The following is a 12,069-nucleotide window of genomic DNA, read 5'->3' on the forward strand; positions in this document are numbered from 1 at the left end:
CATACGTCAGGGTATGTGCGGTTTAATCTCCCCCTCTAATGATTCTCAGCACACATCAGGGTATGTGCGGTTTAATTTCCCCCTCTAATGAGTCTCAGCACACATTAGGGTATGTGCGGTTTAATCTCCCCCTCTAATGCGTCTCAGCACACATCACGGTATGTGCGGTTTAATCTCCCCCTCTAATGCGTCTCAGAGCACGTCAGGGTATGTGCGGTTTAATCTCCCCTCTAATGCGTCTCAGCTCACGTCAGGGTATGTGCTGTTTAATTCTTCCCCTCTAATGCGTCTCAGCTCACGTCAGGGTATGTGAGGTTTAATTTCTCCATCTAATGCGCCTCAACACACGTCAGGGTATGTGCGGTTTAATCTCACCCTCTAATGAGTCTCAGCACACGTTAGGGTATGTGTGGTTTAATCTCCCCCTCTAATGCGTCTCAGCACACATCAGGGTATATGAGGTTTAATATCTCCCTCTAATGCGCCTCAGCACACGTCAGGGTATGTGCAGTTTAATTTCCCCCTCTAATGCCTCTCAGCACACGTCAGGGTATGTGCGGTTTAATCTCCCCCTCCAATGAGTCTCAGCACACGTCAGGGTATGTGCGGTTTTATCTCCCCCTCTAATGAGTCTCAGCACACTTGTCAGGGTATGTACGGTTTAATCTCCCCCTCTAATGAGTCTCAGCACACTTTTCAGGGTATGTACTGTTTAATCTCCCCCTATAATGCGTCTCAGCGCACGTCAGGGTATGTGCAGTTTAATTCTTCCCCTCTAATGAGTCTCAGCACACATGTCAGGGTATGTGTGGTTTAATCTCCCCCTCTAATGCGTCTCAGCACATGTCAGGGTATGTGTGGTTTAATCTCCCCCTCTAATGCGTCTCAGCACATGTCAGGGTATGTGTGGTTTAATCTCCCCCTCTAATGCGTCTCAGCATACGTCAGGGTATGTACGGTTTAATCTCCCCCTCTAATGCGCCTCAGCACACGCCAGGGTATGTATGGTTTAATCTCCCCCTCTAATTCTTCTCAGCACATGTCAGGGTATGTGTGGTTTAATCTCCCCCTCTAATGCCTCTCAGCACACGTCAGGGTATGTGCGGTTTAATCTCCCCCTCTAAAGAGTCTCAGCTCATGTCAGGGTATGTGCGGTTTAATCTCCCCCTCTAATGCGTCTCAGCACACATGTCAGGGTATGTGCGGTTTAATCTCCCCCTCTAATGCGTCTCAGCATACATGTCAGGGTATGTGCGGTTTATTATCCCCCTCTAATGAGTCTCAGCACACATGTCAGGGTATGTGCGGTTTAATCTCCCCCTCTAATGATTCTCAGCACACGTCAGGGTATGTGCGGTTTAATATCCCCCTCTAATGCTTCTCAGCATACATGTCAGGGTATGTGCGGTTTAATCTCCCCCTCTAATGCGTCTCAGCACACATGTCAGGGTATGTGTGGTTTAATCTCCCCCTCTAATGATTCTCAGCACACACCAGGGTATGTGCTGTTTAATCTCCCCCTCTAATGCGTCTCAGCATACATGTCAGGGTATGTGTGGTTTAATCTCCCCCTCTAATGATTCTCAGCACACGTCAGGGTATGTGCGGTTTAATCTCCCCCTCTAATTCGTCTCAGCATACGCCAGGGTATGTGCGGTTTAATCTCCCCCTCTAATGCGTCTCAGCACACGCCAGGGTATGTGTGGTTTAATCTCCCCCTCTAATGCGTCTCAGCATACGTCAGGGTATGTGTGGTTTATTCTCCCCCTCTAATGCGTCTCAGCACACGTCAGGGTATGTATGGTTTAATCTCCCCCTCTAATGATTCTCAGCACACATGTCAGGGTATGTGCGGTTTAATCTCCCCCTCTAATGATTCTCAGCACACATGTCAGGGTATGTGCGGTTTAATCTCCCCCTCTAATGCGTCTCAGCATACGTCAGGGTATGTGCGTTTTAATCTCCCCCTCTAATGTGTCTCAGCACATGTCGGGGTATGTACGGTTTAATCTCCCCCTCTAATGCGTCTCAGCTTACGTCAGGGTATGTACGGTTTAATCTCCCCCTCTAATGATTCTCAGCACATATGTCAGGGTATGTGCGGTTTAATCTCCCCCTCTAATGCGACTCAGCAAACGTCAGGGTATGTGCGGTTTAATCTCCCCCTCTGAGTCTCAGCACACGTCAGGGTATGTGCGGTTTAATCTCCCCCTCTAATGCGTCTCAGCACACATGTCGGGGTATGTACGGTTTAATCTCCCCCTCTAATGCGTCTCAGCACACGCAAAGGGTATGTGCGGTTTAATCTCCACCTCTTATGCGTCTCAGCACACGTCAGGGTATGTGTGGTTTAATCTCCCCCTCTAATGCCTCTCAGCACACGTCAGGGTATGTGTGGTTTAATCTCCCCCTCTAATGCGTCTCAGCACACGCCAGGGTATGTGGGGTTTAATCTCCCCCTCTAATGCGTCTCAGCACATGTCAGGGTATGTGTGGTTTAATCTCCCCCTCTAATGCGTCTCAGCACACGCCAGGGTATGTACGGTTTAATCTCCCCCTCTAATTCATCTCAGCACATGTCAGGGTATGTGTGGTTTAATCTCCCCCTCTAATGCGTCTCAGCACACATCAGGGTATGTGCGGTTTAATCTCCCTCTCTAATGAGTCTCAGCTCATGTCAGGGTATGTACGGTTTAATGTCCCCCTCTAATGCGCCTCAGCACACGCCAGGGTATGTGTGGTTTAATCTCCCACTCTAATGCGTCTCAGCACACGTCAGGGTATGTGCGGTTTAATCTCCCCCTCTAATGATTCTCAGCACACGTCAGGGTATGTGCGGTTTAATCTCCCCCTCTAATGCGTCTCAGCACACGCCAGGGTATGTGTGGTTTAATCTCCCCCTCTAATGCGTCTCAGCACACATGTCGGGGTATGTATGGTTTAATCTCCCCCTCTAATGCGTCTCAGCATACGTCAGGGTATGTGCGGTTTAATCTCCCCCTCTAATGATTCTCAGCACACATGTCAGGGTATGTGCGGTTTAATCTCCCCCTCTAATGCTTCTCAGCATACGTCAGGGTATGTGCGGTTTAATCTCCCCCTCTAATGTGTCTCAGCACATGTTGGGGTATGTACGGTTTAATCTCCCCCTCTAATGCGTCTCAGTTTACGTCAGGGTATGTACGGTTTAATCTCCCCCTCTAATGATTCTCAGCACATATGTCAGGGTATGTGCGGTTTAATCTCCCCCTCTAATGCGACTCAGCAAACGTCAGGGTATGTGCTGTTTAATCTCCCCCTCTAATGAGTCTCAGCACACGTCAGGGTATGTGCGGTTTAATATCCCCCTCTAATGCGTCTCAGCACACATGTCGGGGTATGTACGGTTTAATCTCCCCCTCTAATGCGTCTCAGCACACGCCAGGGTATGTGCGGTTTAATCTCCCCCTCTTATGCGTCTCAGCACACGTCAGGGTATGTGTGGTTTAATCTCCCCCTCTAATGCGTCTCAGCACACGCCAGGGTATGTGTGGTTTAATCTCCCCCTCTAATGCGTCTCAGCACATGTCAGGGTATGTGTGGTTTAATATCCCCCTCTAATGCGTCTCAGCACACGCCAGGGTATGTACGGTTTAATCTCCCCCTCTAATTCATCTCAGCACATGTCAGGGTATGTGTGGTTTAATCTCCCCCTCTAATGCGTCTCAGCACACATCAGGGTATGTGCGGTTTAATCTCCCCCTCTAATGAGTCTCAGCTCATGTCAGGGTATGTACGGTTTAATGTCCCCCTCTAATGCGCCTCAGCACACGCCAGGGTATGTGTGGTTTAATCTCCCCCTCTAATGCGTCTCAGCACACGTCAGGGTATGTGCGGTTTAATCTCCCCCTCTAATGCGTCTCAGCACACATGTCAGGGTATGTGCGGTTTAATCTCCCCCTCTAATGCGTCTCAGCATATGTCAGGGTATGTGTGGTTTAATCTCCCCCTCTAATGCGTCTCAGCATACCTCAGGGTATGTGCGGTTTAATCTCCCCCTCTAATGCCTCTCAGCACACTTGTCAGGGTATGTGCGGTTTAATTTCCCCCTCTAATGAGTCTCAGCACACATCAGGGTATGTGCGGTTTAATCTCCCCCTCTAATGCGTCTCAGCACACATCAGGGTATTTGCGGTTTAATCTCCCCCTCTAATGCGTCTCAGCGCACGTCAGGGTATGTGCGGTTTAATCTCCCCTCTAATGCGTCTCAGCTCACGTCAGGGTATGTGCGGTTTAATTCTTCCCCTCTAATGCGTCTCAGCTCACGTTAGGGTATGTGTGGTTTAATCTCCCCCTCTAATGCGTCTCAGCACACTTCAGGGTATGTGCGGTTTATTCTCCCCCTCTAATGAGTCTCAGCACACATGTCAGGGTATGTGCGGTTTAATCTCCCCCTCTAATGAGTCTCAGCTCACGTCAGGGTATGTGCGGTTTAATTCTTCCCCTCTAATGTGTCTCAGCATACGTCAGGGTATGTACGGTTTAATCTCCCCCTCTAATGATTCTCAGCACACATGTCAGGGTATGTGCGGTTTAATCTCCCCCTCTAATGCGTCTCAGCACACATGTCAGGGTATGTGCGGTTTAATCTCCCCTCTAATGCGTCTCAGCATACGTCAGGGTATGTGCGGTTTAATCTCCCCCTCTAATGTGTCTCAGCATATGTCAAGGTATGTGCGGTTTAATCTCCCCCTCTAATGATTCTCAGCACACATCAGGGTATGTGCTGTTTAATCTCCCCCTCTAATGAGTCTCAGCACACATCAGGGTATGTGCGGTTTAATCTCCCCCTCTAATGCGTCTCAGCACACGCCAGGGTATGTGTGGTTTAATCTCCCCCTCTAATGCATCTCAGCACACATGTCAGGGTATGTGCGGTTTAATCTCCCCCTCTAATGCGTCTCAGCATACCTCAGGGTATGTGCGGTTTAATCTCCCCCTCTAATGCCTCTCAGCACACTTGTCAGGGTATGTGCGGTTTAATTTCCCCCTCTAATGAGTCTCAGCACACATCAGGGTATGTGCGGTTTAATCTCCCCCTCTAATGCGTCTCAGCACACATCAGGGTATTTGCGGTTTAATCTCCCCCTCTAATGCGTCTCAGCGCACGTCAGGGTATGTGCGGTTTAATCTCCCCTCTAATGCGTCTCAGCTCACGTCAGGGTATGTGCGGTTTAATTCTTCCCCTCTAATGCGTCTCAGCTCACGTTAGGGTATGTGTGGTTTAATCTCCCCCTCTAATGCGTCTCAGCACACTTCAGGGTATGTGCGGTTTATTCTCCCCCTCTAATGAGTCTCAGCACACATGTCAGGGTATGTGCGGTTTAATCTCCCCCTCTAATGAGTCTCAGCTCACGTCAGGGTATGTGCGGTTTAATTCTTCCCCTCTAATGGGTCTCAGCACACGTCAGGGTATGTGCTGTTTAATTTCTCCCTCTAATGCGCCTCAGCACACGTCAGGGTATGTGCGGTTTAATTTCCCCCTCTAATGAGTCTCAGCACACGTCAGGGTATGTGCGGTTTAATCTCACCCTCTAATGAGTCTCAGCACACGTTAGGGTATGTGCGGTTTAATCTCCCCCTCTAATGCGTCTCAGCACACGTCAGGGTATGTGAGGTTTAATCTCCCCCTCTAATGCGTCTCAGCACACGTCAGGGTATGTGTGGTTTAATCTCCCCCTCTAATGCGTCTCAGCACACGTCAGGGTATGTGAGGTTTAATTTCTCCCTCTAATGCGCCTCAGCACATGTCAGGGTATGTGCAGTTTAATTCCCCCTCTAATGCCTCTCAGCACACGTCAGGGTATGTGCGGTTTAATCTCCCCCTCTAATGAGTCTCAGCACACGTCAGGGTATGTGCGGTTTAATCTCCCCCTCTAATGAGTCTCAGCACACTTGTCAGGGTATGTGCGGTTTAATCTCCCCCTCTAATGCGTCTCAGCGCACGTCAGGGTATGTGCAGTTTAATTCTTCCCCTCTAATGAGTCTCAGCTCATGTCAGGGTATGTGCGGTTTAATTCTTCCCCTCTAATGCGTCTCAGCACACGTCAGGGTATGTGCGGTTTAATTTCTCCCTCTAATGCGTCTCAGCACACGTCAGGGTATGTGCGGTTTAATTTCCCCCTCTATTGCCTCTCAGCACACATGTCAGGGTATGTGCGGTTTAATCTCCCCCTCTAATGCGTCTCAGCACACTTGTCAGGGTATGTGCGGTTTAATCTCCCCCTCTAATTTCTCTCAGCACACTTGTCAGGGTATGTACTGTTTAATCTCCCCCTATAATGAGTCTCAGCACACTTGTCAGGGTATGTGCGGTTTAATCTCCCCCTCTAACTTTTCTCAGCACACCTCAGGGTATGTGCTGTTTAATCTCCCCCTATAATGAGTCTCAGCACACTTGTCAGGGTATGTGCGGTTTAATCTCCCCCTCTAATGCGTCTCAGCACACATGTCAGTGTATGTGCAGTTTAATCTCCCCCTCTAATGCGTCTCAGCGCACGTCAGGGTATGTGCAGTTTAATTCTTCCCCTCTAATGAGTCTCAGCTCATGTCAGGGTATGTGCGGTTTAATTCTTCCCCTCTAATGCGTCTCAGCACACGTCAGGGTATGTGCGGTTTAATTTCTCCCTCTAATGCGTCTCAGCACACGTCAGGGTATGTGTGGTTTAATTTCCTCCTCTATTGCCTCTCAGCACACATGTCAGGGTATGTGCGGTTTAATCTCCCCCTCTAATGCGTCTCAGCACACTTCAGGGTATGTGTGGTTTAATCTCCCCCTCTAATGAGTCTCAGCACACATGTCAGGGTATGTGCGGTATAATCTCCCCCTCTAATGCGTCTCAGCATACGTCAGGGTATGTGTAAGGCTAAACAACATAGGGCCACAATATAAGTGGATAGAATCTTGTAATCTATGCCCATAATAGGTTATGTGATGTTTGATCCCTTTATCTACTGAGTCTCACCACACACGACAGGGATCTGTGCTGATTATTCCTCCTGGAACCTGAAGATTCTGTCCCGGGTGACAGCGGCACTCACTGATGGTCACACAAGCACCGTCCTGTAGATAGAGTCCCTGGGGACACCGGCAACCTGGAAAGAGAATATTAGTATAGAAGACCGGTATATAGAATGTTACTTACTACTTGACACATTAATATTATATTATATAAGCCAATGGTTTTCAAACTATGTAGTGACCCGGAGCACACACTGCACATATATCTAATGTCTGCCTAGTGCACTCTTGACCATATATGTAATGTCTGATCGGTGCACACACTGCACATATATGTAATGTCTGCCTGGTACACCCTCTGCACATATATGTAATGTCTGCCTGGTGCACACACTGCACATATATGTAATGTCTGCCTGGTGCACACACTGCACATATATGTAATGTCTGCCTGGTACACACACTGCACATATATGTAATGTCTGCCTTGTGCACCCTCTGCACATATATGTAATGTCTGCCTGGTGCACACACTGCACATATATAATGTATTTGCAGGTTCCCACTGTCAATGTGTCAGCTACTAAGGTGAACACAGTGCCTGCTACCTAATGAACTTGTCCAGACACTAGTTATTGATTATTTCTCACCTTGCATACACTTGCTGGTGCACAGAGTCTCAGAATTCAGCCCGCGACACGTCTGAGGACAAGGGTCCAGTTTCCTTGGCTCACATTCTCCGTCTTGCACATAAATCATATCCAGACCACAATCTATCAGAGGTGTAGAGACAGATGATTTATTAGCTGAGTGTTTTATGGTTGTAGCTCCTGGCATCTCTCCATACTGTCTACATCCCAATGTATTTAATGAGTATTTTATTTCACTACTATAACAATCCTTATTCACAGATTCCCTCTGTGCTACAGATACCTCCTGTGCTACAGACGCCCTCCTGTGCTACAGACGCCCTCCTGTGCTACAGACGTCTCCTGTGCTACAGACACCTCCTGTGCTACAGACGCCCTCCTGTGCTACAGACGCCTCCTGTGCTACAGATGCCTCCTGTGCTACAGACGCCCTCCTGTGCTACAGACGCCCTCCTGTGCTACAGACGCCTCCTGTGCTACAGATACCTCCTGTGCTACAGACGCCCTCCTGTGCTACAGACGTCTCCTGTGCTACAGACACCTCCTGTGCTACAGATGCCTCCTGTGCTACAGATATCCTCCTGTGCTACAGATATCCTCCTTGTGAAAAATATGCTTCATTTGTTACAGATAGCCTCCTGTGCTACAGATACACTTCCTGTGGTACAGACGCCTCCTGTGCTACAGACGCCCTCCTGTGCTACAGACGCCTCCTGTGCTACAGATGCCTCCTGTGCTACAGGCGCCCTCCTGTGCTACAGATATCCTCCTTGTGAAAAATATACTTCATTTGTTACAGATAGCCTCCTGTGCTACAGATACACTTCCTGTGGTACAGATACACTTCCTGTGCTACAGACGCCTCCTGTGCTACAGACGCCCTCCTGTGCTACAGATGCCTCCTGTGCTACAGATATCCTCCTTGTGAAAAATATACTTCATTTGTTACAGATAGCCTCCTGTGCTACAGATACACTTCCTGTGGTACAGATACACTTCCTGTGCTACAGACGCCTCCTGTGCTACAGACGCCCTCCTGTGCTACAGATGCCTCCTGTGCTACAGATATCCTCCTTGTGAAAAATATACTTCATTTGTTACAGATAGCCTCCTGTGCTACAGATACGCCTCCTGTGCTACAGATACGCCTCCTGTGCTACAGACGCCCTCCTGTGCTAAAGACACCTCCTGTGCTACAGATATCCTCCTTGTGAAAAATATACTTCATTTGTTACAGATAGCCTCCTGTGCTACAGATACGCCTCCTGTGCTACAGATACGCCTCCTGTGCTACAGACGCCCTCCTGTGCTACAGACGCCCTCCTGTGCTAAAGACACCTCCTGTGCTACAGATATCCTTCTTGTGAAAAATATACTTCATTTGTTACAGATAGTCTCCTGTGCTACAGATAGCCTCCTGTGCTTACAGATACACTTCCTGTGCTACAGATACACTTCCTGTGCTTCAGATACTTCTTTTCTTACAGATACACTTCCTGTGCTTCAGATACTTATTTTGTTACAGATACACTTCCTGTGCTACAGATACACTTCCTGTGCTTCAGATACTTCTTTTGTTACAAATACACTTCCTGTGCTACAGATTGTTCCTTTGTTACAGATACACTTCCTGTGCTACAGATACTTCCTTTGTTACAGATACACTCCCTGTGCTACAGATTTTTCCTTTGTTACAGATACACTTCCTGTGCTACATATACTTCCTTTGTTACAGATACACTTCCTGTGGTACAGATTGTTCCTTTGTTACAGATACACTTCCTGTGCTACAGATTGTTCCTTTGTTACAGATACACTTCCTGTGCTACAGATTGCTCCTTTGTTACAGATACACTTCCTGTGCTACAGATTGTTCCTTTGTTACAGATACAGTTCATGTGGTACAGATACTTCCTTTGTTACAGATACACTTCCTGTGCTTACAGATACTTCCTTTGTTACAGATACACTTCCTGTGCTTACAGATACTTCCTTTGTTACAGATACTTCTTTTGTTACAGATATACTTCCTGTGCTACAGATACTTCCTTTGTTACAGATACTTCCTTTGTTACAGATATACTCCCTTTGTTACAGATACACTTATCGTTCTCTGGCGCCTTCCTAAATACCTGCACACCAATAAGAAGAGCAACAGTTACTGGACTTTCTGGGGGAGGTTGTGTGGTTCAGTTTCCACACTCCTTACCACGGTTTCTAGTATCCTGTTAAGCTCACATTGAGCAATTACTATACTGTATTGCCTAAACTTATTACAAAAGGTGTTGATAGCAGGTCTGGTGACGCTATTTTATATATTTTATATATTATGTTTTAATAAATTCATTTATCTGAACAACTGGTACAAGAATCTGTTTACCCAACAGTATAAAAGTGGGTGTGCGCTTCTACCTGAGCTTGGTTATAGCTCTACCGCATGTGAGTAACCATTTGCACAGACACAAGTTTTGTATTGCAACAAAGTTACAGAATTACGCTATGTGGCATATTTCTTCTTTTTCATGAGGATCAAGAGAGACCACACAGAAGACTGAAGAGTGCCAGGAAGAGTATACATATCCTTATATGAACTCTATATTAATACATTTTATAAATTTTATGGTTTAACATATATTAGTGGCACCATACATATAATATTTTTTTGTGTTTATCTTATCTTATCACATTTATTTCAGATACACTTCCTGTGCTACAGATTGTTCCTTTGTTACAGATACACTTCCTGTGCTACAGACACTTCCTTTGTTACAGATACACTTCCTGTGCTACAGATACTTCCTTTGTTACAGATACACTTCCTGTGCTACAGACACTTCCTTTGTTACAGATACTTCTTTTGTTACAGATACACTTCCTGTGCTACAGATACTTCTTTTGTTACAGATACACTTCCTGTGCTTCAGATACTTCTTTTGTTACAGATACACTTCCTGTGCTTCAGATACTTCTTTTGTTACAGATACACTTCCTGTACTACAGATACTTCCTGTGCTTCAGATACTTCTTTTGTTACAGATACACTTCCTGTACTACAGACATTTCCTGTGCTTCAGATACGTCTTTTGTTACAGATACACTTCCTGTACTACAGATACTTCCTGTGCTTCAGATACGTCTTTTGTTACAGATACACTTCCTGTGCTACAGATACTTCTTTTGTTATAGATACACTTCCTGTGCTACAGATACTTCTTTTGTTACAGATACACTTCCTGTGCTACAGATACTTCTTTTGTTATAGATACACTTCCTGTGCTACATATACTTCCTTTGTTACAGATACACTTCCTGTGGTACAGATTGTTCCTTTGTTACAGATATACTTCCTGTGCTACAGATTGTTCCTTTGTTACAGATACAGTTCCTGTGCTACAGATACTTCCTTTGTTACAGATACACTTCCTGTGCTACAGATTGTTCCTTTGTTACAGATACACTTCCTGTGCTACAGATTGCTCCTTTGTTACAGATACACTTCCTGTGCTACAGATTGTTCCTTTGTTACAGATACAGTTCATGTGGTACAGATACTTCCTTTGTTACAGATACACTTCCTGTGCTTACAGATACTTCCTTTGTTACAGATACACTTCCTGTGCTTACAGATACTTCCTTTGTTACAGATACTTCTTTTGTTACAGATATACTTCCTGTGCTACAGATACTTCCTTTGTTACAGATACTTCCTTTGTTACAGATATACTCCCTTTGTTACAGATACACTTATCGTTCTCTGGCGCCTTCCTAAATACCTGCACACCAATAAGAAGAGCAACAGTTACTGGACTTTCTGGGGGAGGTTGTGTGGTTCAGTTTCCACACTCCTTACCACGGTTTCTAGTATCCTGTTAAGCTCACATTGAGCAATTACTATACTGTATTGCCTAAACTTATTACAAAAGGTGTTGATAGCAGGTCTGGTGACGCTATTTTATATATTTTATATATTATGTTTTAATAAATTCATTTATCTGAACAACTGGTACAAGAATCTGTTTACCCAACAGTATAAAAGTGGGTGTGCGCTTCTACCTGAGCTTGGTTATAGCTCTACCGCATGTGAGTAACCATTTGCACAGACACAAGTTTTGTATTGCAACAAAGTTACAGAATTACGCTATGTGGCATATTTCTTCTTTTTCATGAGGATCAAGAGAGACCACACAGAAGACTGAAGAGTGCCAGGAAGAGTATACATATCCTTATATGAACTCTATATTAATACATTTTATAAATTTTATGGTTTAACATATATTAGTGGCACCATACATATAATATTTTTTTGTGTTTATCTTATCTTATCACATTTATTTCAGATACACTTCCTGTGCTACAGATTGTTCCTTTGTTACAGATACACTTCCTGTGCTACAGACACTTCCTTTGTTACAGATACAC

At 45.8% G+C, this 12,069-nt stretch overlaps 1 protein-coding gene across 1 annotated transcript in view; it reads right to left on the reverse strand.

Moving 5' to 3' along the window:
• Nucleotides 1-12,069, reverse strand: part of LOC128661241 (SCO-spondin-like) — a 624,208-nt gene that overhangs the window by 354,016 nt on the left and 258,123 nt on the right. The window contains exons 57-58 of the mRNA XM_053715520.1: nucleotides 7,651-7,773; nucleotides 7,005-7,134 (exon numbers count right to left, since the gene is read on the reverse strand). Coding sequence (XP_053571495.1) covers nucleotides 7,005-7,134; nucleotides 7,651-7,773 — 253 coding nt within the window. The remainder of the gene's footprint in view (nucleotides 1-7,004; nucleotides 7,135-7,650; nucleotides 7,774-12,069) is intronic.

The sequence above is a fragment of the Bombina bombina genome, chromosome 5, assembly GCF_027579735.1.
Source record: "Bombina bombina isolate aBomBom1 chromosome 5, aBomBom1.pri, whole genome shotgun sequence".
Taxonomy (NCBI): domain Eukaryota; kingdom Metazoa; phylum Chordata; class Amphibia; order Anura; family Bombinatoridae; genus Bombina; species Bombina bombina.